Here is a 25,990-nt window from a genome sequence, read left to right as displayed (position 1 = left end):
GCAAAGTTAATAGTGGGAAACACAGAAATGAGTGACGTTAAATCAATATTTTGCCTCAGTTTTCGTGGTGTTGGACACTAGTGTTATCCCAATAGTAACAGGTAATGCAGAGGTAATAGAAAGGGAGCAACTTAGAACAATCAACATGAGGGAAAAAGTATGAAACAAACAAGTGAAGGCAGACAAGACCCCAGGGCCTGATGGCCTACATCCTGGAGTCTTAAAGGAAGTGGTAGCGGAGATTGTAGATCCATTGATTAGAATATTCCAACATTTTCTGGATGCAGGAATGGTTCCAGTGAATTGGAAAAATGCTAATGTAGTTTTCTTATTCTAAAGAATAAGGGAGGCAGAAAGTAGGAAACTATAGACCATTAGTTTAACATCTGTTGTTGGGAAATTGTTCAAATCCATTATTAAGGATGTAATGACAGGATATTTGGAAAGTCAAAATGCAATCCAGCAGAGTCAGCATGGTTTTCTGACAATTAAATCGCGTTGACTAATTTTGCTAGAGTTCTTCGAAAATGTCACAAGCCAATTGGATAATGGGCATCCAGTAGATGTAGTATATCTGGATTCCAGAAGGCATTTGATAAGGTGCCATACAAAAAGTTAATACACAAGGTAATTTATTAGCTTGGTAGAAGACTGGCTAACCAACAGAAGGCAGAGAGTCAGGATTAATGGGTCTTTTTCTGGCTGGCAAAATGGAACTAGTGGGGTGGCACATGGTTTTGTCCTCAGGCCCCAACTATTTACAATATAGATTATTGACTTAGATGGAGGGATCGAAGGTACTTTAGCCAAATTTGCAGAAGATACGAGAGTAGGTGGGGTAAAAAGTTGCAATGAGGAAATCAGAAATTTACAAATGGACTTAGATAGGATAGGTGAGATGGCCAAAACTTGGCAGATGGAGTTTAACATGGATGTTGAGATTATCCATTTTGGTCGGAAAACAGAAAGGCAACTTATCTAATTGGAGAGAAACTTCAGAGTGCTTTGGTGCAGAGGGATCTGGGTGCCTTTGCGCATGAATGTCAGAACACTAGTATGCAGGTACAACAGGTAATAAAGAAGGCAAATGGAATTTTGGCATTTATAGCTAAAGGAATAGAGCATAAAGTAGGGAAGCGTTGCTGCAACTGTAGAAGGCATTGGTGAGACTACACCTGGAGTACTTTGTACAGTTTTAGTCTCCTTAATTGAGGGGGGATGTAATTGCATTAGAGGCAGTTCAGAGGAGGTTCACTAGATTGATTCCAGAGATAGGAGGCGGGATTGTCCGTTGCTGAAACTAACTACTGACACCGGGGCAGGATTCGCAGACTTCCACAACAAATCTGGTGCCACACCTAGATCGATTCAATGGCCTTTGAGGAGCTAGTACCGGTGCCACGTGAAACATAATTGTTTCCAATGACAAACGGTGTGGGATTCGCTGGATTCACAATTGACACTCAGGAGGTTGACAAGCTGTAGCCACATATATACCCACTTCACTTCCCACACACACACACACAGACAGACACCATCCCAGCCAATAAGATGCCACTAGTTGTGCTGGAGCCCGCTGATAGGTTGGCTGTAGCCAGAGGGCACCTAGGGGGATGGCCTGGGGTGGGACACCCATAAGACCTGTGGCCCTAAGTTCACAGTGGGCAGTCAGCAGCGTGCGCAACTGCATGGCTGCCTTACAGGCCACAACAATGGTGCTCCATGCCCATTCACCCCCACATTCACAGCGACTCCTGGCCACTGCCCGCTATTCCACCAGGTCTTTGCAGAAGCCCCCAGCAAGCAGGTCAGCAAGCTGTGGTGATGTTGGGCACTCTCCGTACCCCCTTTCTCTTCCTCAGCAGCCATATCGCCTGTTTTAGGATTTTTAAAAGCACAAGTGAACCGCGCCGTTGAGAATTTGCCCCGGTGGAGGCAGAGAAGCGCAGATGTCCCAGAGAATACCAGGTGAGGCCTGCTAATGTATTCCAAGAGTATTTACTGTACACCTGGAGTGTAACGCATCAACGCTGCTGTCGAGGCACCAGAGAATTGAGATTTGGCATAAAACCAGCGCCCACCACGATTTCAGCATCAAAACCGATTCTCCGCCCAATCACATTTCCCAATTCTGCCATCAGCTGACGGAGAGTCCCGTCCATCCATGGCATTTGTTTTATAAAGAGGGATTGAGCAGATTGAGCGTACACTCTCGAGTTTAAAAGAATGAGGAGAGATTTTCACAGTAACTTCACTGCAGTGTTAATGTAAACCTACTTGTTACAATAATAAAGATTATTATAATTTGAGGTATAAATGATGATAAAAGGTATTGACAAAGTAGACATAGAGCAGATGCTTCCTCTTGTGGGGTGGGACAATCTAAGAGGTCATAGTTTTCAGATAAGGGTTAGCAGATTTAAAACAAGAGACGAGGAGAAATTACTTCTCTCAAAAGGGTCCTGCTCCTCGTTCTTATGTCAATCAGTTTATAATCCGGGACCGTATGCAAATGATTATCTGGCTCCCTCCCTGCATAGGGGAAATAGAACACCATCATTTATAGTTTTGCAATCAAACTCTGCCCTAACTGTAATTATTTCAAGTCCGCAAACAGCTACACAAGTGCAAAGTACAGAGTTTGCGTTATAGAACTGTAAACGGACTCCTGGGCTTGGTGTTCTGAGTATTTGAGTATGTATACCTCAAATGACGCCGAGTAAAATTAACAGGCCAGACACACCCACTGCAAGGGAGGCGCTCCAGTTCAGGAAGTTAACAAAATAATTAAGATCCCGAAAAGCAGCAACAGTTCAGGTAGCAGCTCATGTAATTCCGTCCAGGGGATGACCAGCACGGAGACTCCCAGGTAAGGCGGCAACAACAATACAGCCACGGAGAACAATAACCCACCCACAGTTCGGCGCTATGCAAATTCAGACTCTTGATCAGACTGCCAGCCGTGCATCTGAAATGCACGGGTTATGGTAGGTTCAGGGAAGGCTGCTTTCTGACAGACACCGGGGGAGGGGGCGGTGCATTTACACCGGTTCACAGCTCAGCTTGCAGCATTCGGGGCACTGCGGCTGAATCCTGCCCTCGGAAAGCCCCATCGGCGGGCCTGCCCACCGGCCCTCCTCAGTCCCCGGGCTGGAGAGGCGTGCCAGGGAGACACCGAGTCCAGTGGCCCGGGGAAGGGCTGACTGGAGGCCGCCCCTAACCGTCCCGTTTCCTTCACCCCCAAAAATCGGCGTGCAGGTCCGAAACGGGCCCATAAATGGCCTGGTCTCCCAGGTGACGACGGTGCCTCACTGCGCCTGCGCGCGTTCGGTCACGTGGAGGGGACGTGGTCAGAACAGCGGGCTGGAGCCACTGCGCACGCGCGGCTGGCCCCCTGCCCCCTCCTCCTCGTCTCCCCCAATCCCAGAATGACACGTACGAACCGACTGGTCCTGCCTGGCTCCTCCTCCTCCCATCCACACAGGGCAAACCTGCGCACGCCCAGAGAGGGTCGGCTGTGACAGCGCGACGGCTGGCTCCTCCTCCCCCACCCCTCCTTGATTTGGCGCAGGAGCGCCGGCGTTACCGAGGAGACAGCGATTCTGAGCGGGCGGGGCCAGGTGACCAGAAGGCCGGTTCGCGCGCCTGTGTGCACGAGCAGTGACAGTTGGCAGCTTGTTGTTGTGGGGGTGGGGAAACCGGGGCCTAGCCCGCAGGGCCGATCCATGGACGCCGGCTCCCACAATTAACCAGGATTACAGCGCAGGAGGAAGGGGAGGACGACCATGATGAAGCGGTGATTGTGCCCCCCCGGGTGGCGGGTCACATTCGCTATCCCGGAGTGTTTTTTTACTATTGATATATATTTTTTATTCACGCCAGCGAGGAGCCTGCTGAGGGCGGGGGGGCCCTGCTGGCGGCGGTGGCTGGACGAGGCCATGAGCGGCTCCGGGCCCAGGAAGTACATCTCCATCAGCGTGCCCGATAAACCCGACTCCATGTCGCCGCACATCAAGTCGGCGGACGAGCTGCGGGTGATCGGCTTCAACCTGAGCGACTTCTCCAGGACCATACAGTTCCTCATCTGTGTGGCCGGGGTCTTCATCTTCTATCTCATCTATGGATACCTGCAGGTCACTTAATAAATCAGCAGTTTTTAAACGTTACAAACCGATGCAGTTTATTTTTTTTAATTTGACCTGCCGTTGTGCAAATGCCAAACCAGAAAATGTCAGAGCACATTGTGTGCAATCATCTGCAGAGTTATTGCATTTCTAACTTATCACTGGCTTTTTGCAGCGGCTCAATTTATTTAATTCCCCACGCAAGAAATCAGCACACTGCAATCATTGCAGATTTGTTGCATTTCTAACTTAACACAGGCAAAAAGCCTGTGGCTCAATTTTAGCACACTGGGCTAAATCGCTGGCTTTTAAAGCAGGCCAGCCGCACGGTTCAATTCCCGTACCAGCCTCCCCGAACAGGAGCCGGAATGTGGTGACTAGGGGCTTTTCACAGTAACTTCATTGAAGCCTACTCATGACAATAAGCAACTTTCATTTCATTTTAATTCCCCACGCAAGAAATCAGCATACTGCAATCATCTGCAGAGTTGTTGCATTTCTAACAACACTGGCTTTTTGCAGCAACTCGATTTAATTCCCCATGCAAGAAAGCAGCACACTGCAATCTGCAGAGTTGTTGCATTTCTAAGTTAACACTGGCCTTTTGCAGCAGCTCAATTTATTTTATTTTATTCCCCATTTTATAAACATGAAAATATCAACGCACTGCGATCATCTGCAGAGTTGTGACATTTCAAAGTTAACATCGTTTTTTGCAGAAGCTCAATTTATTTAATTTAGTTCCACATTATACACGTGCATCACAGGGCACACTGCATTCATTTGTAGAGTTTTTGCATTTCTAAGTTCGCATTTATTTTACAGGAGCTAATTTTCTCTGTGGAAGGTTTTAAACCATTCAGCTGGTACCTCACTCTGGTGCAGTTTGCTTTTTATTCCACCTTCGGGCTGATCGAGCTGCAACTCACACAAGACAAGAGGAGGAGGTAATTGTGTATTATTTTTTTAATGATAACCCCGGTTGGAATTTTAGCAAGCAGTCTTGAAACAAAGCCCAAATAAGGCATGAACCGGTATTGCTGAGATCTTGAAAGGGAACTTGAAATGCAAACAAAAATGCTTGGAAATACTCAGCAGGTTGAAAGGCAACTTGTTATTTCACTTTTTCTGTGCAATTGTTTGCACACCACTTAAAATTGTTTTCAGTCAACCTTTTAAATCTGTAGGTTGAGTAAACAGATGAAATGAGCAGTATTAGCAATGATGCTTTTGAACTACATGGCAACCTCGAATGTCAACGGAACCCTGCAAACCGTGGGTTGTGTATACATTCAGGCTGACCAAAATTGCATATCCAATGTTGGTTTTACAGAACAATAATCATTGTCTTTTAAAACTGTAGAGAAGAACTGAAATTAGTTGATAGCCTATCGTAAAATCATAGAGCACAGAGGTGGCCATTTAGCCTATGTGTATGGACTGACTGTATCCCGTTAGTGCTGTCCAGTCGATCCTTTTGAAAAGTTACTCGAATCTGCTTTCCTTGCCAGTCAAGCACTACATTCCAATGCATAGCATTAAATAGTTGTGAAGTGCAACACTTTAGCAAGAAGACCAAGGCAAGCAAAATAAAGGATTCTTTTTTTTTTAGGAGGATGCTTCTAATGAGGAAATAGAAAGACCCAGATCTATATCTGCACTAATAATCATTGACGGTTGCAGAAGTGGTTGAGAAAGCAAATGAGATTCTAGACTTTGTGAATAGAGGAATAGAGTACAAAAACAAGGAAGCTACAGTGAATCTTGATATAACACTGGTTTCGCCTCAACTGGAGTATTGCGCCAAATTTTGGGAACCACACTTTAGAAGAATGTGTAAACTTTAGAGAGGATGCAGGAAAGATTCATGAGACTATGTCCAGGCTTCAGTTATGTGAATCTCCCTGACACTACACTCATCCCTAGTGCATCTCGACAACATGGACTCCTACATCAGACTCCTATTTGTTGACTACAGCTCCGTCTTCAACACCACAATCCCAGCCAAGCTCATATCAAAGCTCCAAAATCTAGGACTTGGCTCCTCATTCTGCAACTGGATTCTCGATTTTTTGCCCACAGACCACAATCAGTAAGAATAAACAAAAACACCTCCACAATAGTCCTCACTACCGTGGCCCCACAAGGCTGCGTACTTAGCCTCCTACTATACTCCCTGTACACACACATGCGTATTGGTTCCAACTCCATCTACAAGTTTGCTGACGATACGGCCATAGTGGGCTGGATCTCGAATAATGACTAGTTAGAATACAGGAGGGAGATAGAGAACCTAGTGGAGCGGTGCAGCGACAACAATCTATCCCTCAATGCCAGCAAAACTAAAGAGCTGGTCATTGACTTCAGGAAGCAAAGTACTGTACACACCCCTGTCAGCATCAAGGGGGTCGAGGTGGAGGTGGTTAGCAGTTTCAAATTCCTTGGGGTGCACATCTCCAAAATCTGTCCTGGCCCACCCACGTCAACGCTACCACCAAGAAAGCACAACAGCGCCTATACTTCCTCAGGAAACTTAAGAAAGTTCGGCATGTCCACATTAACTCTTACCAACTTTTACAGATGCACCATATAAAGCATCCTATCTGGCTGCGTCACAGCCTGGTATGGCTACTGCTCAGCCCAAGACCGCAAGAAACTTCAGAGAGTGTGAACACAGCCCAGTCCATCACACAAACCTGCCTCCCATCCATTGACTCCATCTGCACCTCCCGCTGCCTGGGGAAAGCAAGCAGCGTAATCAAAGACTCTTCCCACCCGGCTTACTCACTCTTCCAACTTCTTCCATCGGGCAGGAGATACAAAAGTCTGAGAACACGCACGAACAGACTCAAAACAGCTTCTTCCCCACTGTTACCAGACTCCTAAACGACCCTCTTATGGACTGACCTCATTAACACTACACCCCTGTATGCTTCGCCCGATGCTGGTGTTTATGTAGTTACATTGTGTACCTTGTGTTTCTCCATTATGTATTTTCTTTATTTTCATGCACTTAATGATCTGTTGAGCTGCTCGCAGAAAAATGCTTTTCACTGTACCTTGGTGTACGTGACAATAAACAAACAATCCAATAAACAAACAAAATCCAATCCAATAGATTGATGAAGCTGGGGTGTTCTCTTTAGAGAAGCAATTGTGGAAGTGATTAAGACCAGGCGATGTCTGGGGAGAGTGAATAGAGAGAAATAGTTCCCGTTGGAAGAAGGTCTTGAGCAAGACAATACGGATGTTAAGGTGAATGAGCAAAGAACTAAAGGCATTGTGGGGGGAAAATTTGTTTTGCACAGTGGTGAGAATGTGGAATGTGCTGCCTGAGAGTGTGATGGAGGAAGGTTCACCGTGCCTTTTCAGAAGAGAATTTTGATAATTAACTGAAGAGAAATAAATTGCAGGGCTGGGCTGAGAAAGGGCAATGCAGTGGGACAAACAGATATTTCTGTGCTTTAACCAGTCTATGGTTCTAAGTAAGTTTTGAAGAATGAGAGATGATCTCATTGAAACCTACAAATTAAATGCAGATAAGATGTTTCCCCTGGTTGGAGAGTCTAGAACCGGGGAACACAATTTCAAAATAAGAGGGAAGCCATTTAGGACCAAGATGAGAAGATTTGTTTTTACTCAGAGGGTTGCGAATTTTTGGAACTGTCTACCCCAGGGGGCTATGGAAACCCGGTCATTAAAATAGGGATTGACAGATTTATAAAAGGCAATAATATCGGGGGAAAAGGCATTGAGGTGGATGATCAGCCATGATTGTATTGAATGGCGGATCAGGCTCGATTGGCTGAACGGCCTACTCCTGCTCCTATGTTCCCGTATTCCAATAAACATAAAATGTTCAACAGTCAAATTGGAAAGTTGTTTTGCAAGATCTAAACACGTGTAGGTCTCACAAAGCTTTTGGGAAGAGTTGAGTGATCGAAACAATGAGCATCAAAAAGTGTTGGCACACAGTGATGTTAGGCCATTTATGTATTGAACTGTTTAAAATACATCTAAAATAATTACATTTGAAATAAATTGTTCGAGTTTTAATTTACTTCGGTTCCATCAGAAAGTAAATGACAAGTCACGGTATCAAATAGTTCTAATGTTTGACAGCACGTTAGCACAAGTGGATAGCACTGTTGCTTCACAGTACCAGGGTCCCAGGTTCAATTCCCCGCTCGGTACTGTCTGTGCGGAGTCTGCACATTCTCCCCGTGCCTGCGTGGGTTTACTCGGGTGCTCTGGTTTCCTCCCACAGTCCAAAGACGTGGAAGTTAGGTGGATTAGCCATGCTAAATTGCCCTTGGTCTCCAAAAAGGTTAGGAGGGGTTATTGGGTTATGGGGATAGGGTGGAAGTGAGGGCTTAAGTGGGACGATGCAGACCCGATGGGCCGAAGGGCCTCCGGCACTGTATGTTCTATGAATCAGTATACTTGCATGTAGTTCTGCATCCTTGTACTTTCAGGCAAAAGGAATTTGTAGTTTTACTCCTCAAGGATTAGAGGAAAACCTATTTGTTGAGCTGCTCTACTTGAATATCTGCTGTTCAGATACCATTTCAAAAAGTATGATTTTAAACAGTTTTATAGGGTTTATAAAATAGCAGGAATTCCTCGAACACATTGAGAGAGGGAAAAGGCTGAGGAGATTAGATAGAGGTATTCAAAAGGTGAAAGGTTGTCAGGGGTAGGTGGGAATGTGGAGTTGAGGTTACAATCTGATCAGCCATAATCTTGTTGAATGGTGAAGCTGGCTCAAGGGGCTGAGTGGCACAGTCCCAATTTGTATGTAAGGTCACAGGGGCTCAGGACAGAGTAGATCGAGATAAACTGTTTCAATTCGTGAAAGGAGCAAACAAGAGGGCATAGATTTAAGCGGTTATTGGATTGGCACATGGAGCACACCAGAATGACAGGGAGTGGGATAGCTTGATCTTGGTTTGGGACAAGGCTCGGCACAACATTGAGGGCCAAAGGGCCTGTACTGTGCTATACTGTTCTATGTTCTAATTGGCAAAAGAAGCAAAAATTACATGAGGAAAAAAAATTCACGCAGCAGGTGGTTAGCGCATGGAATGCTTTGCCCGAGTGTGTGGTGGAGGCAGATTCAATTGAGGCATTCGAAAGGGAATTAGACCACTACCTGAAAAATAAGACTGTGCAAGATGGTGGGGACCAGCACTAAGTGAACTGCTCATTCAGAGGATTAGTGCAAACACTATGGGCCAAATGGCCTGTATTGTCACATTTCTGTGATGGAGCGGGGAATGGCAAGGGACACTGCACAATTCGATTTGACAATGTCCTGAATAGATCAGATTTATTTATTTTTTTTAATATTTTTTTTTAATTTAGAGTACCCAATTATTTTTTCCAATTAAGGGGCAATTTAGCGTGGCCAATTCATCTAACCTGCACATCTTTGGGTTGTGGGGGCGAAACCCACGCAGACACGGGGAGAATGTGCAAACTCCACACGGACAGTGACCCAGGGCCGGGATTCGAAACCGGGTCCTCAGCGCCGTAGGCAGCAATGCTAACCACTGTGCCACCGTGCTGCCCTTATAGATCAGATTTATGACCGTTCCAGATTTTTCATGGGTTAGAAAATGTTTCAAGACAGCTAGTGTCACGCTGTAGTGAAAATATGTTGAATTTTTATGGCTTTTCCTTTACGAAGTTGACCTGGTTTGCAGTAGCAACCATTGCAATTGGGCATGGAGGCCATTGTTGCTGCGACGGTGAGGAATAGGGAGGAGGGTGGCATGTTAGCACACTGGCTAGCACTGTTGATTCACAGCACCTGGGTCCCAGGTTCAATTCCCTGCTTGGGTCACTGACTGTGCAGAGTCTGCACATTCTCCCAGTGTCTGCGTGGGTTTCCTCCGGGTGCTCCGGTTTTCTCCCACAAGTCCCGAAAGATGTGCTGTGAGGTAAATTGGACGTTCTGAATTCTCCCTCTGTGTACCTGAACAGGTGTCGAAATGTGACCACCAGGGGCTTTTCACTGTAACTTCATTGCAGCGTTAATGTAAGCCTACTTGTGACAATAAAGATTATTATTAGATGAGTTAATTTTATAAGTCCCTACATGCTAGGGGCTGGTTTAGCACAGTGGCTAAACAGCTGGCTTGTAATGCAGAACGATGCCAGCAGCGCGGGTTCAATTCCCGTACTAGCCTCCCCGAACAGGCGTCGGAATGTGGCGACCAGGGGCTTTTCACAGTAACTTCATTGAAGCCTACTTGTGACAATAAGCGAATATTATTACCAATACTTGCGATCTCTCCAGAAAGATAATATTTGTAGCAGTACAGAGGGAAGAGCTGGCGTGGTTTATATTTGTGTTATCTTTAATGTGCTGCATGCCAATGATAATAGAAAGCTACAGCAAATAAATGTGGTTTTTGGTGACTGCCTATATAGAATCATAGAATTTACATAACTGGGGCTCTTTCTGGGGAAGGTGGGACCTCTATAGACAGGATGGTCTACATCTGAACCTGAGGGGCACCAATATCCTGGGGGGGAGATTTGTTAGTGCTCTTTGGGGGGGTTTAAACTAATTCAGCAGGGGCGTGGGAACCTGGATTGTAGTTTTGGGGTACGGGAGATTGAGAGTATAGAGGTCAGGAGCACAGATTTGACTTCGCAGGAGGGTGCCAGTGTTCAGGTAGGTGGTTTGAAGTGTGTCTACTTCAATGCCAGGAGTATACGAAATAAGGTAGGGGAACTGGCAGCATGGATTGGTACCTGGGACTTCGATGTTGTGGCCATTTCAGAGACATGGATAGAGCAGGGACAGGAATGCTTGTTGCAGGTTCCGGGGTTTAGGTGTTTTAGTAAGCTCAGAGAAGGGGGCAAAAGAGGGGGAGGTGTGGCGCTGCTAGTCAAGGACAGTATTACGGTGGCGGAAAGGATGCTAGATGGAGACTCTTCTTCCGAGGTAGTATGGGCTGAGGTTAGAAACAGGACAGGAGAGGTCACCCTGTTGGGAGTTTTCTGTAGGCCACCTAATAGTTCTAGGGATGTAGAGGAAAGGATGGCGAAGATGATTCTGGAAAAGAGCGAAAGTAACAGGGTAGTTGTTATGGGAGACTTTAACTTTCCAAATATTGACTGGAAAAGATATAGTTCGAGTACATTAGATGGGTCGTTCTTTGTACAATGTGTGCAGGAAGGTTTCCTGACACAATATGTTGACAGGCCAACAAGAGGCGAGGCCACATTGGATTTGGTTTTGGGTAATGAACCAGGCCAGGTGTTAGATCTGGAGGTAGGTGAGCACTTTGGAAACAGTGACCACAATTCGGTGACCTTTACGTTAGTGATGGAAAGGGATAAGTATACCCCGCAGGGCAAGAGTTATAGCTGGGGGAAGGGCAATTATGATGCCATTAGACATGACTTAGGATGTGTAGGTTGGAGAAGTAGGCTGCAAGGGTTGAGCACACTGGATATGTGGAGCTTGTTCAAGGAACAGCTATTGCATGTTCTTGATCAGTACGTACCAGTCAGACAGGGAGGAAAGGGTAGAGCGAGGGAACCGTGGTTTACCAAAGGAGTGGAATCTCTTGTTAAGAGGAAGAAGGAGGCCTATGTGAAGATGAGGCGTGAAGTTTCAGTTGGGGCGCTTGATAGTTACAAGGAAGCGAGGAAGGATCTAAAGAGAGAGCTAAGACGAGCAAGGAGGGGACATGAGAAGTCTTTGGCAGGTAGGATCAAGGAAAACCCAAAAGCTTTCTATAGGTATGTCAGGAATAAAAGAATGACTAGGGTAAGAGTAGGGCCAGTCAAGGACAGTGGTGGGAAGTTGTGTGTGGAGGCTGAGGAGATAAGCGAGATACTAAATGAATACTTTTCGTCTGTATTCACTCAGGAAAAAGATAATGTTGTGGAGGAGAATGCTGAGACCCAGGCTATTAGAATAGATGGCATTGAGGTGCGTAGGGAAGAAGTGTTGGCAATTCTGGACAAGGTGAAAATAGATAAGTCCCCGGGGCCTGATGGGATTTATCCTAGGATTCTCTGGGAAGCCAGGGAAGAGATTGCTGAGCCTTTGGCTTTGATTTTTATGTCATCATTGGCTACAGGAATAGTGCCAGAGGACTGGAGGGTAGCAAATGTGGTCCCTTTGTTCAAGAAGGGGAGTAGAGATAACCCCGGTAACTATAGGCCGGTGAGCCTCACGTCTGTTGTGGGTAAAGTCTTGGAGAGGATTATAAGAGATACGATTTATAATCATCTAGATAGGAATAATATGATTAGGGATAGTCAGCATGGTTTTGTGAAGGGTAGGTCATGCCTCACAAACCTTATCGAGTTCTTTGAGAAGGTGACTGAACAGGTAGACGAGGGTAGAGCAGTTGATGTGGTGTATATGGATTTCAGTAAAGCGTTTGATAAGGTTCCCCTCGGTCGGCTATTGCAGAAAATACGGAGGCTGGGGATTGAGGGTGATTTAGAGATGTGGATCAGAAATTGGCTAGTTGAAAGAAGACAGAGGGTGGTGGTTGATGGCAAATGTTCAGAATGGAGTTCAGTTACGAGTGGTGTACCACAAGGATCTGTTCTGGGGCCGTTGCTGTTTGTCATTTTTATAAATGACCTAGAAGAGGGTACAGAAGGTTGGGTGAGTAAATTTGCAGACGACACTAAAGTCGGTGGAGTTGTAGACAGTGTGGAAGGATGTTGCAGGTTACAGAGGGACATAGATAAGCTGCAGAGCTGGGCTGAGAGGTGGCAAATGGAGTTTAATGTAGAGAAGTGTCAGGTGATTCACTTTGGAAAGAAAAACAGGAATGCGGAATATTTGGCTAATGGTAAAATTCTTGGCAGTATGGATGAGCAGAGGGATCTCGGTGTCCATGTACATAGATCCCTGAAATGTGCCACCCAGGTTGATAGGGTTGTGAAGAAGGCCTATGGTGTGTTGGCCTTTATTGGTAGAGGGATTGAGTTCCGGAGCCATGAGGTCATGTTGCAGCTGTACAAAACTCTGGTACGGCCGCATTTGGAGTATTGCATACAGTTCTGGTCGCCTCGTTATAGGAAGGACGTGGAAGCTTTGGAACGGGTGCAGAGGAGATTTACCAGGATGTTGCCTGGTATGGAGGGAAAATCTTATGGGGAAAGGCTGATGGACTTGAGGTTGTTCTCGTTAGAGAGAAGAAGGTTAAGAGGTGACTTAATAGAGGCATACAAAATGATCAGAGGGTTAGATAGGGTGGACAGTGAGAGCCTTCTCCCACGGATGGAGGTGGCTAGCACAAGGGGACATAGCCTTAAATTGAGGGGTAATAGATATAGGACAGACGTCAGAGGTAGGTTTTTTACGCAAAGAGTGGTGAGGCCGTGGAATGCCCTACCTGCAACAGTAGTGAACTCGCCAACATTGAGGGCATTTAAAAGTTTATTGGATAAGCATATGGATGATAATGGCATAGTGTAGGTTAGGTGGCCTTTAGTTTTGACTTCCCATGTCGGTGCAACATCGTGGGCCGAAGGGCCTGTACTGCGCTGTATCGTTCTATGTTCTATGTTACAGTGCAGAAGGAGGCCATTCAGCCCATTGAGTCTGCACCAGCTTTTTTGAAAGAGCATCCTATCCAAGCCCACACCCCCACCTCATCCCCACAACCCAATAACCCCACCTAACTCTAAGGGCAATTTTGGACACTAAGGGCAATTTATCAAGGCCAATCCACCTAACCTGCACATCTTTGGACTGTGGGAGGAAACCCACGCAGACACGGGGGGAACGTGCAGACTCCGCACAGTCAGTGACCCAAGCCGGGAATCGAACCCAGGACCCTGGAGCTGTGAAGCAATTGTGCTAACCACTGTGCTACCGTGTTGCCTCTTATATTTGTGCTGCACAGCACAAATATAAGAAGCTATTTGTGCTGTGCAGCCAACTGAAATTGCATTCAATGATCTTGGCTGCCGAATGGCTCTGATTTTTGGAAGATTTTGTATTTACCCATATGCTAATGAGTTTAAATATTGGACAAAAAGAAACAATTAAAACTATCCACAGCACCAGTTTGAGCATTTGTTTGGCTCATTTGTTTTCAAATGGTAATAAATAGTTGTTTTGATCTGCTGTGAATGCTAGGATTGCTAGTGCTGGAGAAACCCCATTTTATTTGGATAGTTATTTGCTACATGTTTGTTATTTGTTGATGGTTTATAGTTAAACCAAACTTTCTCTGAAGGTGTTCCAAGTATATTGTGCATCCAAGGCATTGTTAAAATTGCTTTTAATGGATTAAACAAAACAGGCAATGCTCATTGCATTTGACATTGATATTTCCTGTTGCTACATTTTTTTGGCATGAAAATAAAAATCAATTGTTTGCGGTGCTCGCATTCAGTAGGTTAGTTTGCCAATCTTTATCTTTCCGAACTGAGAAATTAAATACCATAACAAATTTATCATATTATTTATCTCTCAAAGTAATATCAATATTGGTAGGCAAGGACTTATGCTAGATTAAAAAAGGTAAGTGCGATATTTTTTCAGAAAATCGTAAGCAAATATTCTTCCTGTTCTGAAGGCATTGCTGGGAGCCATTTTACAAGCAGTTGTTGTCTTTACACACTGGGATCAAGTGACCACATATGTGCATGAATAGTGATTGCAATATCGGTGTCAACAAGCTATTTGACTGTAAAGAACACAGCAACCCAATCCAATCCTGTCCTTTCTGACATGGACTACTAGCAGTGCATCACTGGATAATGGACAAAACTAACCCAAAGCAATGATGTCAATTGCAGTACAAAATCAACAGCCTATCTGAAGCATTCAATAAGGTGCCCCATGCAAGGTCATTGCACTCAATATGGGCTTACAGGGTTGAGAATAATAGCATAGATAGCAATTTGGTTTATGGATAGAAAACAGGATCCTGGGCAGCGCACTGGTTAGCACAGCTGCCTCACGGCACCGAGGTCCCAGGTTCGATCTCAGCGCTGGGTCACCGTCCGTGTGGAGTTTGCACATTCTCCTCGTTTTTTTGTGGGTTTCACTCCCACAACCCAAAGAAGTGCAGGGTAGGTGAATTAGCCATACTAAATTGCCCCTTAATAGGAAAAAATGAATTGGGTACTCTATAAATTAAATTTTTTTTAAAAAGAAAACAGGGGACCATTTTCATGTTGGCAGACTTCTTGGGCAGTATAATCAAAGACCTCTCCCACCCGGGTTATTCTCTCTTCCAACTTCTTCCACAGGCAGGTGATACAAAAGTCTGGGAACACGCATTTAACAGTTTCAAAAACTGCTTCTTCGTCGCTGTTACCAGACTCCTGAATGACCCTCGTATGGACTGAACTGATCTCTTCACACATCTTCTCTACTGAGTAGTACTACACTCCGTACGCTACCCGATGTCGAGCCTATGTATTTGCATTGCATATTGATGCATGTTTTCTCATGTATAGAATGATCTGTCTGGACTATTCATAAAACAATATTTTTCACTATACCTCGGTACACATGAAAATAAATCAAATTCAATTCAAATACTGATGAGGTGCCGCAAGGATCAATGCTAAGGCCACTCTGTTAACAATAATGAACTTAAAAGAACGGGCTGAATATAATATATCCATGTGTGCTGACAGTGCAAACCTAGATGGAAAAGTAGGCTGTGAGGACACAAACGCTGAAGGATTGTGGACAGGTTAGGAATGGGCAGGTGAATTGTAATGTGGGGAAATATGAGGTTGTCCACCTGAGTTGGAAGAATAGAAAAACAATATTTTTTTAACACGGTGAGAAGCTATTAACTGTTGGAGTTCTGAGGGATTCTTGTGCCCTTATACCTGAAGCACAGTAAAGATGCATTTACAGCAATCTGTTTGTAATGGAGTTGGGAGTACAAGAGTAAGGCAGCCTTGCTGCAGCTATACAAGGTTTTAGTGAATGCTGTACAGTTTTAGTCTCCGTACTGAAGGGAGGATGTATCGTGCTCACTTCGGCAGCACATAATAATAATAATCGCTTATTGTCACAAGTAGGCTTCAATGAAGTTACTGTGAAAAGCCCCTAAATACTAAAATTGGAACGATACAGAAAAGATTAGCATGGCCCCTGCATAAGGATGACACACAAATTTGTGACGAGTTACATTTTTAGGGCGGCACGGTGGCACAGTGGTTGGCGCTGCAGCCTCATGGCACCGAGGACCCTGGTTCGTTCCCGTCCCTGGTCACTGTCCGGGTAGAGTTTGTACATTCTCCCCGTGTCTGCGTGGGCCTCACTCCACAACCCAAAAAAGATGTGCAGGTTAGGTGAATTGGCCACGCTAAATTGCCCCTTGATTGAAAAAAAAAAGTATTGGGTACTCTTAAAAGAGAGGATGTATCAAAGATTCACTGAATTGATTACTGGGATGAGAGTTGTCTTCTGAGGAGCGATTCAGTCAAATGGGCTTCTACTCTCACGGAAACGGTGGCCAGCGATTCTCCGAACCGGATGGGCCGAGCGGCCTGCTGTTCGTGACCGGTTCACGACGGCGGCGACCACACCTGGTCGCTGCCGTCGTGAATATGGCGTGAGATGCCCGTTTGGGGCTTGTGGGGGGCGTACAGGGGACTAAGCACCACGACCGTGCTCAGGAGGGGACAGGCCCGCGATTGGTGCCCACCGATCGTCGGGCCGGTGTCTCAATGGGACGCACTCGTTCCCCTCCGCTGCCCCGCAAGATCAAGCCGCCACGTCTTGCGGGGCGGCGGAGGGAAGACGACAACCGCGCATGCGCAGCTGACTTCATTTGCGCGTCGGCCGCGTCATTCTCGGTGCGCCAGCGACATGGCCCGGCGGCCGAGTTTCACAGCACGGCACTCCTATCCCCCCGGCGGGGGGAGAATAGGGGCCAGGAGCGGCCTCCAACGCTGTCGTGAACCTCTCCGGGTTTCACGACGGCGCCGGGCCTGGCGGAAAATTCCGCCCATTGTTTCCTCCAATTTCAGCCATTTTAGAGTCAGAAGAGGAGACATTTCTTCTTTAGAGAGTTGCGAAAATGGAATTCTCTCTTCCTCCAGGGGACTGGGGGTGTTAGGTCATTGAGTTCATTCAAGGCTGAGATCGATAGAGTTTAGGACTCGGTTCTGTGTTCTTAGCTTGCATTGTACTGTGTGGGGATCAAACCTAGGATCTTTTTGGTCTGGGGTTCACGCCTGTGGCCAAATGCATCTGCTTTGGGTGCAGTTAGCAATCTGGGTGCAAATTGCAGTCTCCCATTTCTATAATTTGCATATTGCTGAATTGTAAAACCTTCAACGAATCAGCAGAAACAGACAGCCTTATAGAACATAATTTTAAATAAAACAATAAGATACATGCCTTTATATGGTAACCTTATGCAGTTTTATTAATATTGCAGAAAATGGGTTCAATGACAAAAAAGTGTCTAGTCCAGTTGCCAACCTGGCCAACTACAGCAATCTTTTTGTCTTTAATGCCATGCAGAACATTTGCTAGTCTAAAGTCTTCAGTTTCCTTAGTAAATGTAGAAAAAATTGAACTTTGTAAACTGGGTCACTGTAAGCTTGGGTTACTGTCTGCGGAGTCTGCATGTTCTCCCCGTGCCTGTGGGTTTCCTCCGGGTGCCCCTGGTTTCCTCCCACAAGTCCCAAAAGACGTGCTGTTAGGTAGTTTGGGCATTCTGAATTGTCCCTCGATGTACCTGAACAGGCCCTAGAATGTGGCAACTAGGGGATTTTAATTGTGGTGATAATGAAAGCCTACATGTGACAATAATAAAGATTATTGGTATTATAACTTTGTCCAATTGGTGTCCTTGCACATTTTTTTAAAAAAACGAAATATTACGGCCTCCTTGACGATCTGTAAATGGGTGCAATTGGCATAAATGTGCAATGTTGATTAATTTGATCCGGCAATGGGCAGAACCAAATTACAGCACAATTTATTTTTTAAAGTAACTCTAGATTGTTGAAACTTAATAAGCAATGTACACTTGAAATTTCTTGATTTTGTTTTGCACTGGTTTGGCCAACTGTGATAGAATTGCACTGATCTACCTGGTCCTTGTGGCTCAACTATTTACTGATGCATCAGAGAATCCTGTGCTTTAAAGATAATTGGTAGATTCTCTTTTAATTTTGACTTGTTTGTGGTTATTATCTAGAACTTGCCCTGATTTAAATGGTTATCTTTTTTTTAAATTCTGTGGAATTGGTAAAGACTTGATGTATTCAAGTGCATTTTATTTCCAGTTGACTAAAATTTCCAAATATGAAATGAAATGAAAATCGCTTATTGTCACGAGTAGGCTTCAATGAAGTTACTGTGAAAAGCCCCTAGTCACCACATTCCGGCGCCTGTCCGGGGAAGCTGGTACGGGAATCGAACCGTGCTGCTGGCCTGCTCAGTCTGCTTTAAAAGCCAGCGATTTAGCCCAGTGAGCTAAACCAGCCCCTAATTGCACCAACATTGCACCTTTTCAATTTTATATCATGTATGTTTATAAAATTAGTTTGATGTAACTATGTTAACTTCAAAGCACAACTCTTCAGAATATTGCTATCAATTTGTATAAGGTTTCGGGTTTAATTGTATTGAGGCGCTAATCACACATGTCCTGTCCAGTGATGCTGGTTTTATCGTTCGTGTGCCTAACGCCAGAATCCCAAAGCAACTGCTGCGCTCGGAACTTGGTCATAGAAAGTGACTCCTAGGAGGATAACAGAAACGCTTTAGGATTGTCCTCAAAGCATCACTGAAGAGATTGAACATCGCTGCATGGGCGACCTATGCTTGTGAGCAGCCAAAATGGAGAAGGTTTATTCAGGAAGGCACCAAACCCATCGAGCGCCTTCATTGGGAGCACGCAGAGGCAAAGTCTTGAGCATCAGAGAGAGGGCACAGATCTCCAAAAAACTCATCTATCTAATCCTCCAAACAGGTGGCAGAATCTGCAGATTGCACATTCAACTTAATCAACCATTTCGAAGCCCATCGAACTAGAGAGCAAGCAAGTCATTTTCGATCCTGAGGGGCTCCTGAAGAAGGGAGCCATATTTTAAACTAATTTACGTACAGTGATGATTGGAATTAACATTTCAAATCAAATTGAACCATTTGCTTCATGTAGGCCACTGATCTTCTGCAGCTGGCCAATAAAAAGGAAAGCAAGAATGACTTGCACTTCCAGTGTTTACAATGCTTAAGCGCCACAGGACGTTTCATAGTGCTTTCCAACCAATGAGGTATTTTTTATTTTTGAGTGTGATCACTTGTAGGAAACCATAGGGAACAGATGAACCTATTGAAAATGGTCTGATGAGGATGAATTTAAAATGAACATTTTGTAGCAAATTGCAACATTTTAGGAAGTAAGTTTGAATATTTTACCTCAGCATTTTTGGACTTGAATATAAATGAAGTTGAAATCTCCCAAGGAAGGGAGATGTTGTGCATTTCTTAAACTGCATACTTCAAATTGTAAACCATGATGTAGCCATTGTCTAACAACAATGACTATTAGCCCCCTGTCCCCCTTGCTCTTCGTGTTGGCGATTGAGCCCCTGGCCATGGCATTGAGGGAGTCAGGGAACTGGAGGGGCCTGGTGCGGGGTGGGGAGGAGCATCGAGTGTCACTGTATGCGGACGACCTGTTGCTGTATGTGGCGGACCCAGTGGGGGGGGATGCCGGAGGTGATGAGGATTCTTAGTGAATTCGGGGGTTTCTCGGGGTATAAGTTGAACCTGGGCAAGAGTGAGTTGTTTGTGGTGCATCCGGGGGATCAAGAGGAGGGGATTGGTAGGCTCCCATTGAAGCAGGCAGGGAAAAGTTTTAGGTACCTAGGGGTCCAGGTGGCTGGGAGCTGGGGGGCCCTGCACAAGCTCAACCTCACAAGGTTGGTGGAGCAGATGGAGGAGGAGTTTAAGAGGTGGGATATGTTACCGCTGTCACTGGCGGGGAGGGTGCAGTCCGTTAAGACGACGATGCTCCCGAGGTTTTTGTTCCTGTTCCAGTGCCTCCCCATCCTTATCCCGAAGGCCTTTTTTGGGAGGGTCAACAGGAGTATCACGGGATTTGTGTGAGCGCATGGGACTCCGAGGGTGAGAAGAGTGTTCCTGGAATGAGGCAAGGATAGGGGGGGGGCTGGCGTTGCCCAACCTCTGTGGGTACTATTGGGCTGCCAACGCAGCGATGGTGCGTAAGTGGGTAATGGACGAGGAAGGGGCAGCATGGAAGAGGATGGAGGTGGCGTCATGTGTGGGCACGAGCCTGGAGGCGCTGGTAACGGCGCCGTTGCCGCTCCCTCCAACGAGGTATACCACGAGCCCGGTGGTGGCGGCTACCCTCAAAATTTGGGGGCAATGAAGACGGCATAGGGGAGAAGTGGGGGGGCTCGATGGAGGCCCCGATACGGGGGAACCATCGGTTTGTCCCAGGGAGCATTGATGGCGGATTCCTGGGCTGGCACAGGGCAGGGGTTAGGAGGCTGAGGGACCTGTTTGTGGAGGGGAGGTTCGCGAGCTTGGGGGAGTTAGAGGGGAAGTTTGGGCTCCCCCCGGGGAACATGTTTATGTACATGTAGGTGAGGGCGTTTGCCAGGCAGCAGGTGGAGGGGTTCCCCTTGCTGCCCCCACGAGGGGTGCGGGATCGGTTGCTCTCGGGGGTGTGGGTTGGAGGAGGGAGGATTTCGGACATATACCGGGTGATGCAGGAGGTAGACGAGGCCTCGGTGGAGGAACTGAAGTGTAAATGGGAAGAGGAGCTGGGTGAGGAGATTGAGATGGGGACATGGGTGGATGCCCTGGAGAGAGTGAATTCCTCCTCTTCCTGTGCGAGGCTTAGCCTCATACAGTTCAAGGTGCTGCATAGGGCCCACATGACTGGGACGAGGATGAGTAGGTTTTTCGGGGGCGAGGACAGGTGTGCTAGATGCTCGGGGAGCCCAGCGAACCACGCCCATATGTTTTGGGCGTGCCTAGCGCTGGGGGAGTTTTTGAAGGTGGTAGCAAGGACGGTGTCAAGGGTGGTGGGATCCAGGGTCAAGCCAGGCTGGGGACTCGCAATTTTTGGGATTGCAGTGGAGCCGAGAGTGCAGGAGGGGAAAGAGTCCGGTGTTCTGGCCTTTGCGTCCCTAGTTGCCTGCGGAGGATCTTGCTCCAGTGGAAGGATGCGAGGCCCCCAAGCGTGGAGGCCTGGATCAATGATATGGCGGGGTTCGTTAGATTGGAGAAGGTGAAATTTGCCCTGAGGGGATCAGTACAAGGGTTCTTTAGGCGGTGGCAGCCTTTCCTGGACTTCCTGGCAGAACGGTAGGGAAATAGGCCAGCAGCAGCAGCAACCCGGGGGAGGGAGGGGGGGGGGGGGGGGGGGGGGGGGAGGGGGAGGGAGGGGAGGGGAGGGGGGGGGGGGAGGGAGGGAGAACTGTGTACATGGGTCTGTGGGATGTGGCGGGTGTTATCTCTTTCCCTTTTGACGTTGGGTGTTCTTTTGTTTTTTCTTTCTCTTGTTTGTAGTTGCTTTTGAAGTTGGGTGGGAATTGTTCTTGGGGTGTTACCGCGGTTGTTTTGTTAATAGAGTTGAGCTGTTTATGTTTTGTAAAAATTTCAATAAAAATTATTTTTTTTAAAACAATGACTATTAAGCATCAGAAGTCACTGAATTTGGCTTACAACCCATCTTTTATGTCTTGTTTTGCAGAATTCCCTGGAAAACATATATGCTCATAGCATTTCTTACAGTGGGCACTATGGGCTTGTCAAATAACTCTCTGGGCTATCTGAATTATCCAACTCAAGTAATCTTTAAATGCTGCAAGCTGATTCCTGTTATGATAGGAGGAGTCTTCATCCAAGGTATGCACTAGAGTTGAAAATTCTACAATATTGACAGAATTTGGAAAACAAACCTTTACATGATATTTGTGTTCCAACTCCCTTCTTGGTGAATAGAAGTGTATTATAATTAGCACTGTAGATGAATGTAATGTTGCTATACATAATATAAAAAGCTCGATTTTTGGAAACACGATTGTCCATTTTTCAGTGATGGGGATAGTGGCAGTTAAGAGGTTACAGTGTATTGCCTGTAAGTATGTTAGGTTTCTGCGTTAAATGTTTAATGGGGATAATAATACAAAATGGTTTCAATGCGAATGGTGTCCATGTAGCAATGATACGAGATTCATCACACGGTTATATGTGTTTTCACGAATGGTTTTCACAAACCTAAGTACTTCAAATTGCACTTTGAGTGGACTTAATTCTGTTCAAAGCAAAATTTTAAAACCGAACATAGAACATTACAGCGTAGTACAGGCCCTTCCGCCTTCGATGTTGCGCCGACCTGTGAAACCACTCTAAAGCCCATCTACACTATTCCCTTATCATCCATATGTCTATCCAATAACCATTTGAATGCCCTTAGTGTTGGCGAGTCCACTACTGTTGCAGGCAGGGCATTCCACGCCCGTACTACTCTCTGAGTAAAGAACCTACCTCTGACATCAATTCCATGCTAACCTTAAAAGGTGCTTATCCCAATTTAAAAATTAAATACTGAAGATATTCTGTCTGACGATTTTCATTTTAGGCAATTAATATGTTCATAGAACACAAATATATACCCATGTTTCCAATCTCTCCAAGTTGGCAAACAAAATAGTGGAATTTTTTTTTGGAGGGGGGGGGAGGTGTTTACTCTGCAATCTAACAGCAAAAGAGATGGGGTGGGATTTGTTGCGCAACTCGCCGGGTGTTTCCCACGGCAGGAGGCAGCCTGCCATTGGCCAGCAGCAAGATCTTCTGTTCCAGCCATTGTGAACGGGATTTCTGTTGAATGCATCCCTCGCCAGACTGAAACCTGTGACAGGGGTATCCCACCGCTGTAAACGGACGGAAAGTTTTGGCCATGGTGCCGATTGCAGATTTAGCCAAGTAATGCTATTTTCAAGCTAGTTTGCTATATGAGAAAATAGTACCGTGATTCCTAAGTACAAATGATCCAGCTCTACTGCAATTATTTGCAATTAATGTCAGGGATTTGTATAAAAGTTAATGAGATTTTCTATATCTGAAGCCAAAAAAGACCATAGGCGGGCTTCTCCCGTACCCGGCGGGGCGGGGGGTACCGGTGGGACCCGGTGGGACGGAGTGGCGGGAACCACTCCGGCATCGGGCCGCCCCAAAGGTGCGGAGTCCTCCGCATATTCAGGGGCTAGGCCGACGCCGGAGTGGTTTGCGCCCCGCCGGCCGGCGTGGAAGGCCTTTGGCGCCACGCCAGCCGGGGCCGAAGGGACTCCACTGGCCGGTGCAGGTCCGCACATGCACGGGAGCATCAGCGGCTGCTAACGTCATCCCCGCGCATGCGCGCGGGGGGTTGTGCACCTTTGCGCCGGCCATCGCAGAGGCCTACACGGCCGGCACGTAGGAAAAGAGTGCCCCCACAGCACAGGCCCGCCCACGGATCGGTGGGCCCCGATCGTAGGCCAGACCACCCCACGCCCCTCCCCCGCCAGGGCCCCGGAGCCCACCCACACAGCCAGGTCCTGCCGGTAAGGGACCTAGTCCAATTTACGCCAGCGGGACCTGCATAGAACTAGCGGGACTTCGGCCCATTGCAGGTAGGAGAATCACCACGGGGGGGGGGGGGGGGGGGGGGGGGCTGCGCGAGGCCGCCGACCGGCACGATTCCCGCCCCCGCCGAATCTCCAGCGCTGGAGAATTCGGCAGCCGGCGGGAGCAGGATTCACGCGCCCGCCGCCGATTCTCTGACCCGGCCGGGGGGGGGGGGGGGGGGTCGGAGAATCCCGTCCCATTAGTCTATCTCCCTGCCTTTGTTCTCTCCTAGCAGCAACAACTGATAATTCTTTCTCTTCAAGATGCTTGCCTAATTTAATCTAAGCTGCTTGACTCTACATGCTCCCTTGCTGACCAATGCCAAAAAACACCTTTTCTTTGTAGGAATGCTGTCTTGTGCTACTATCCTATGTCTGATCACATGCCCTAGACTGATGCCTGATCCCTGTGAGCTTTAGTAATTTAAATAACATCTTGAATCTATAAATCACATGAGACACTGAGCCAAACAAAGATGGAGGGGTTTCAGAATGGGCTAAAACTTGGGTTAAGTAACCACTTTTACGGCGATCCTTAATGAAGGCGAAAGAGGTAAAGAAGAAGAAAAAGGGGTTCAGGGAGGAATTCATGAATCGTGGATGGTTGTAGGATTGGAGGAGATTGTAGAGTTGGGGATTGTAGCAATGGAGGATTATAAACACCTTTTTAAGTTTCAAGTGTTGAGGGAGCCAGGAGTTTGTATAGATAAATGATAACCGGGGTGATGGATAAGTGGAACTTGGAGGACAGAACACAGGCTTCATAGTTTTAAATTAAGGAAGTTTATGAAAAATGGGACATTAAGGAGGCTGGTCAGAAGAACATTGGAGTAATTGAGTTTGAAGCTAACAAATGCATGCCGAAGCATTTTGGTGATGACATAAAAATGATGAGTGAAACTGTATTTAATAAAGCAAATTTCACAAAATAAGGTCCTGCAAACAACAATAGAATTAAATGTTGGCCAGAACACCAGACAATTATGTCTGCTCTACAAAGCTTACATCAATTCTTCCAGAGATCAAATGCAGCGTTCCATATTCTGTAATTTTACCCTGATGTCAATCTTGCCTAAAGGCTTTTAAAGTTCTGAAAGAAAAAGTAGATGCAATGATCTGTGGATGAAATGCTTTGGTATTGCACTGTCATTTTGATCAGTATTAAACAGAATGCAGTAGTTTATTTTTAAAAGGAAGCCCAAGTATCTCTACTCTCCTTCCTTTCTCTCTCTCTTTCTCTTTCTTTCTCTCCCCCCCCCCCCCCCCCCCCCCTGCAACTGGCAGGTGTTTTTTGCTTTGGAATTGCATTGTATATCTGTAATTATTTGTAATCTGTTTGCTTCCTATAACAGGAAAACGCTACAATATTCTAGATGTGTCTGCTGCACTTTGTATGAGCTTTGGTCTGATTTGGTTCACATTGGCTGATAGCACAGTGGCGCCAAATTTTAATCTGACAGGTGAGGCATGTAATTTCAGTCCTGTTGGCCATTTTCATGCTATTTCGGAATATCTAGTTTCGCTTTTGGGTAGCTGTAATAACTTGGGTAATAACTTGATGGTTAACAGCTGGAGGTTTGTGCACTTAAGGGGTCCGATTTATTGCATTTTATGTTTAAACTTGCATCTTTGGAACTTAGCAATATTTGCAGAATATCTTGAATTCCTTTTTACAATCCAATTCTTATTATGTTCATTAATTAGTGACCTTTTGCAGCATCAATTTTTAAACTACTGAGTCAACATTTGTACTGTTGCACTGAAACTAGCCTGCAATGTATCACCTAAAAGAGCAGATATGCTCACAGACATTTCATCTTCTGAACAAAGTCAGCGCACAATTATGGCTTTGAATAGCCGTTAACTTGCTTCCAAAACAGTTAACTTGCTTCCAAAACATTTGAATGTTTCAAAAGTGCATAAGTGCATTTTTTTGAAGGCAAAGCAAGTCTATTCAATATTGGCTGTAAACCTCCCTGATAGTTCCTTGGAATTTGAACATTATTTGTATAAACTGCTCTGATATACTCAGTATTAAGTTTCAGGCGGTGAATACACATGAGGTCAACTGCCTGAGGGTTGATAAGAGTGGCTGACAGACACTTCAGAGACCAAATTTACTTCTCTAACATATATTTGCTACTATTTTGGTATCACTGACACACAAAATAAAACAGGAGCACCTGCATTTTCACTGACCAGCGGTTTCTTCAGAGGAGTAAAATGCTTTGGCAGCTGCATAATCT

The 25,990-nt window shown here is 46.0% G+C and overlaps 1 protein-coding gene and 1 pseudogene across 1 annotated transcript in view; both read left to right on the top strand.

Moving 5' to 3' along the window:
• The first annotated feature begins 2,746 nt into the window (after positions 1 to 2,746).
• The window catches only part of slc35b3 (solute carrier family 35 member B3), a 47,546-nt gene continuing 24,302 nt past the window's right edge, over positions 2,747 to 25,990 (top strand). The window contains exons 1-5 of the mRNA XM_038810222.1: positions 2,747 to 2,869; positions 3,883 to 4,133; positions 4,950 to 5,071; positions 21,830 to 21,984; positions 25,097 to 25,204. Coding sequence (XP_038666150.1) covers positions 3,939 to 4,133; positions 4,950 to 5,071; positions 21,830 to 21,984; positions 25,097 to 25,204 — 580 coding nt within the window. The 5' untranslated portion in view covers positions 2,747 to 2,869; positions 3,883 to 3,938. The remainder of the gene's footprint in view (positions 2,870 to 3,882; positions 4,134 to 4,949; positions 5,072 to 21,829; positions 21,985 to 25,096; positions 25,205 to 25,990) is intronic.
• Positions 16,184 to 16,278, top strand: LOC119972989 (annotated as a pseudogene).

Source organism: Scyliorhinus canicula, chromosome 10 (assembly GCF_902713615.1).
Source record: "Scyliorhinus canicula chromosome 10, sScyCan1.1, whole genome shotgun sequence".
Classification (NCBI taxonomy): Eukaryota; Metazoa; Chordata; class Chondrichthyes; order Carcharhiniformes; family Scyliorhinidae; genus Scyliorhinus; species Scyliorhinus canicula.
The sequence above is the reverse complement of the archived record's forward strand: the minus strand, read 5'-3'. Positions and strand labels throughout refer to the sequence as shown.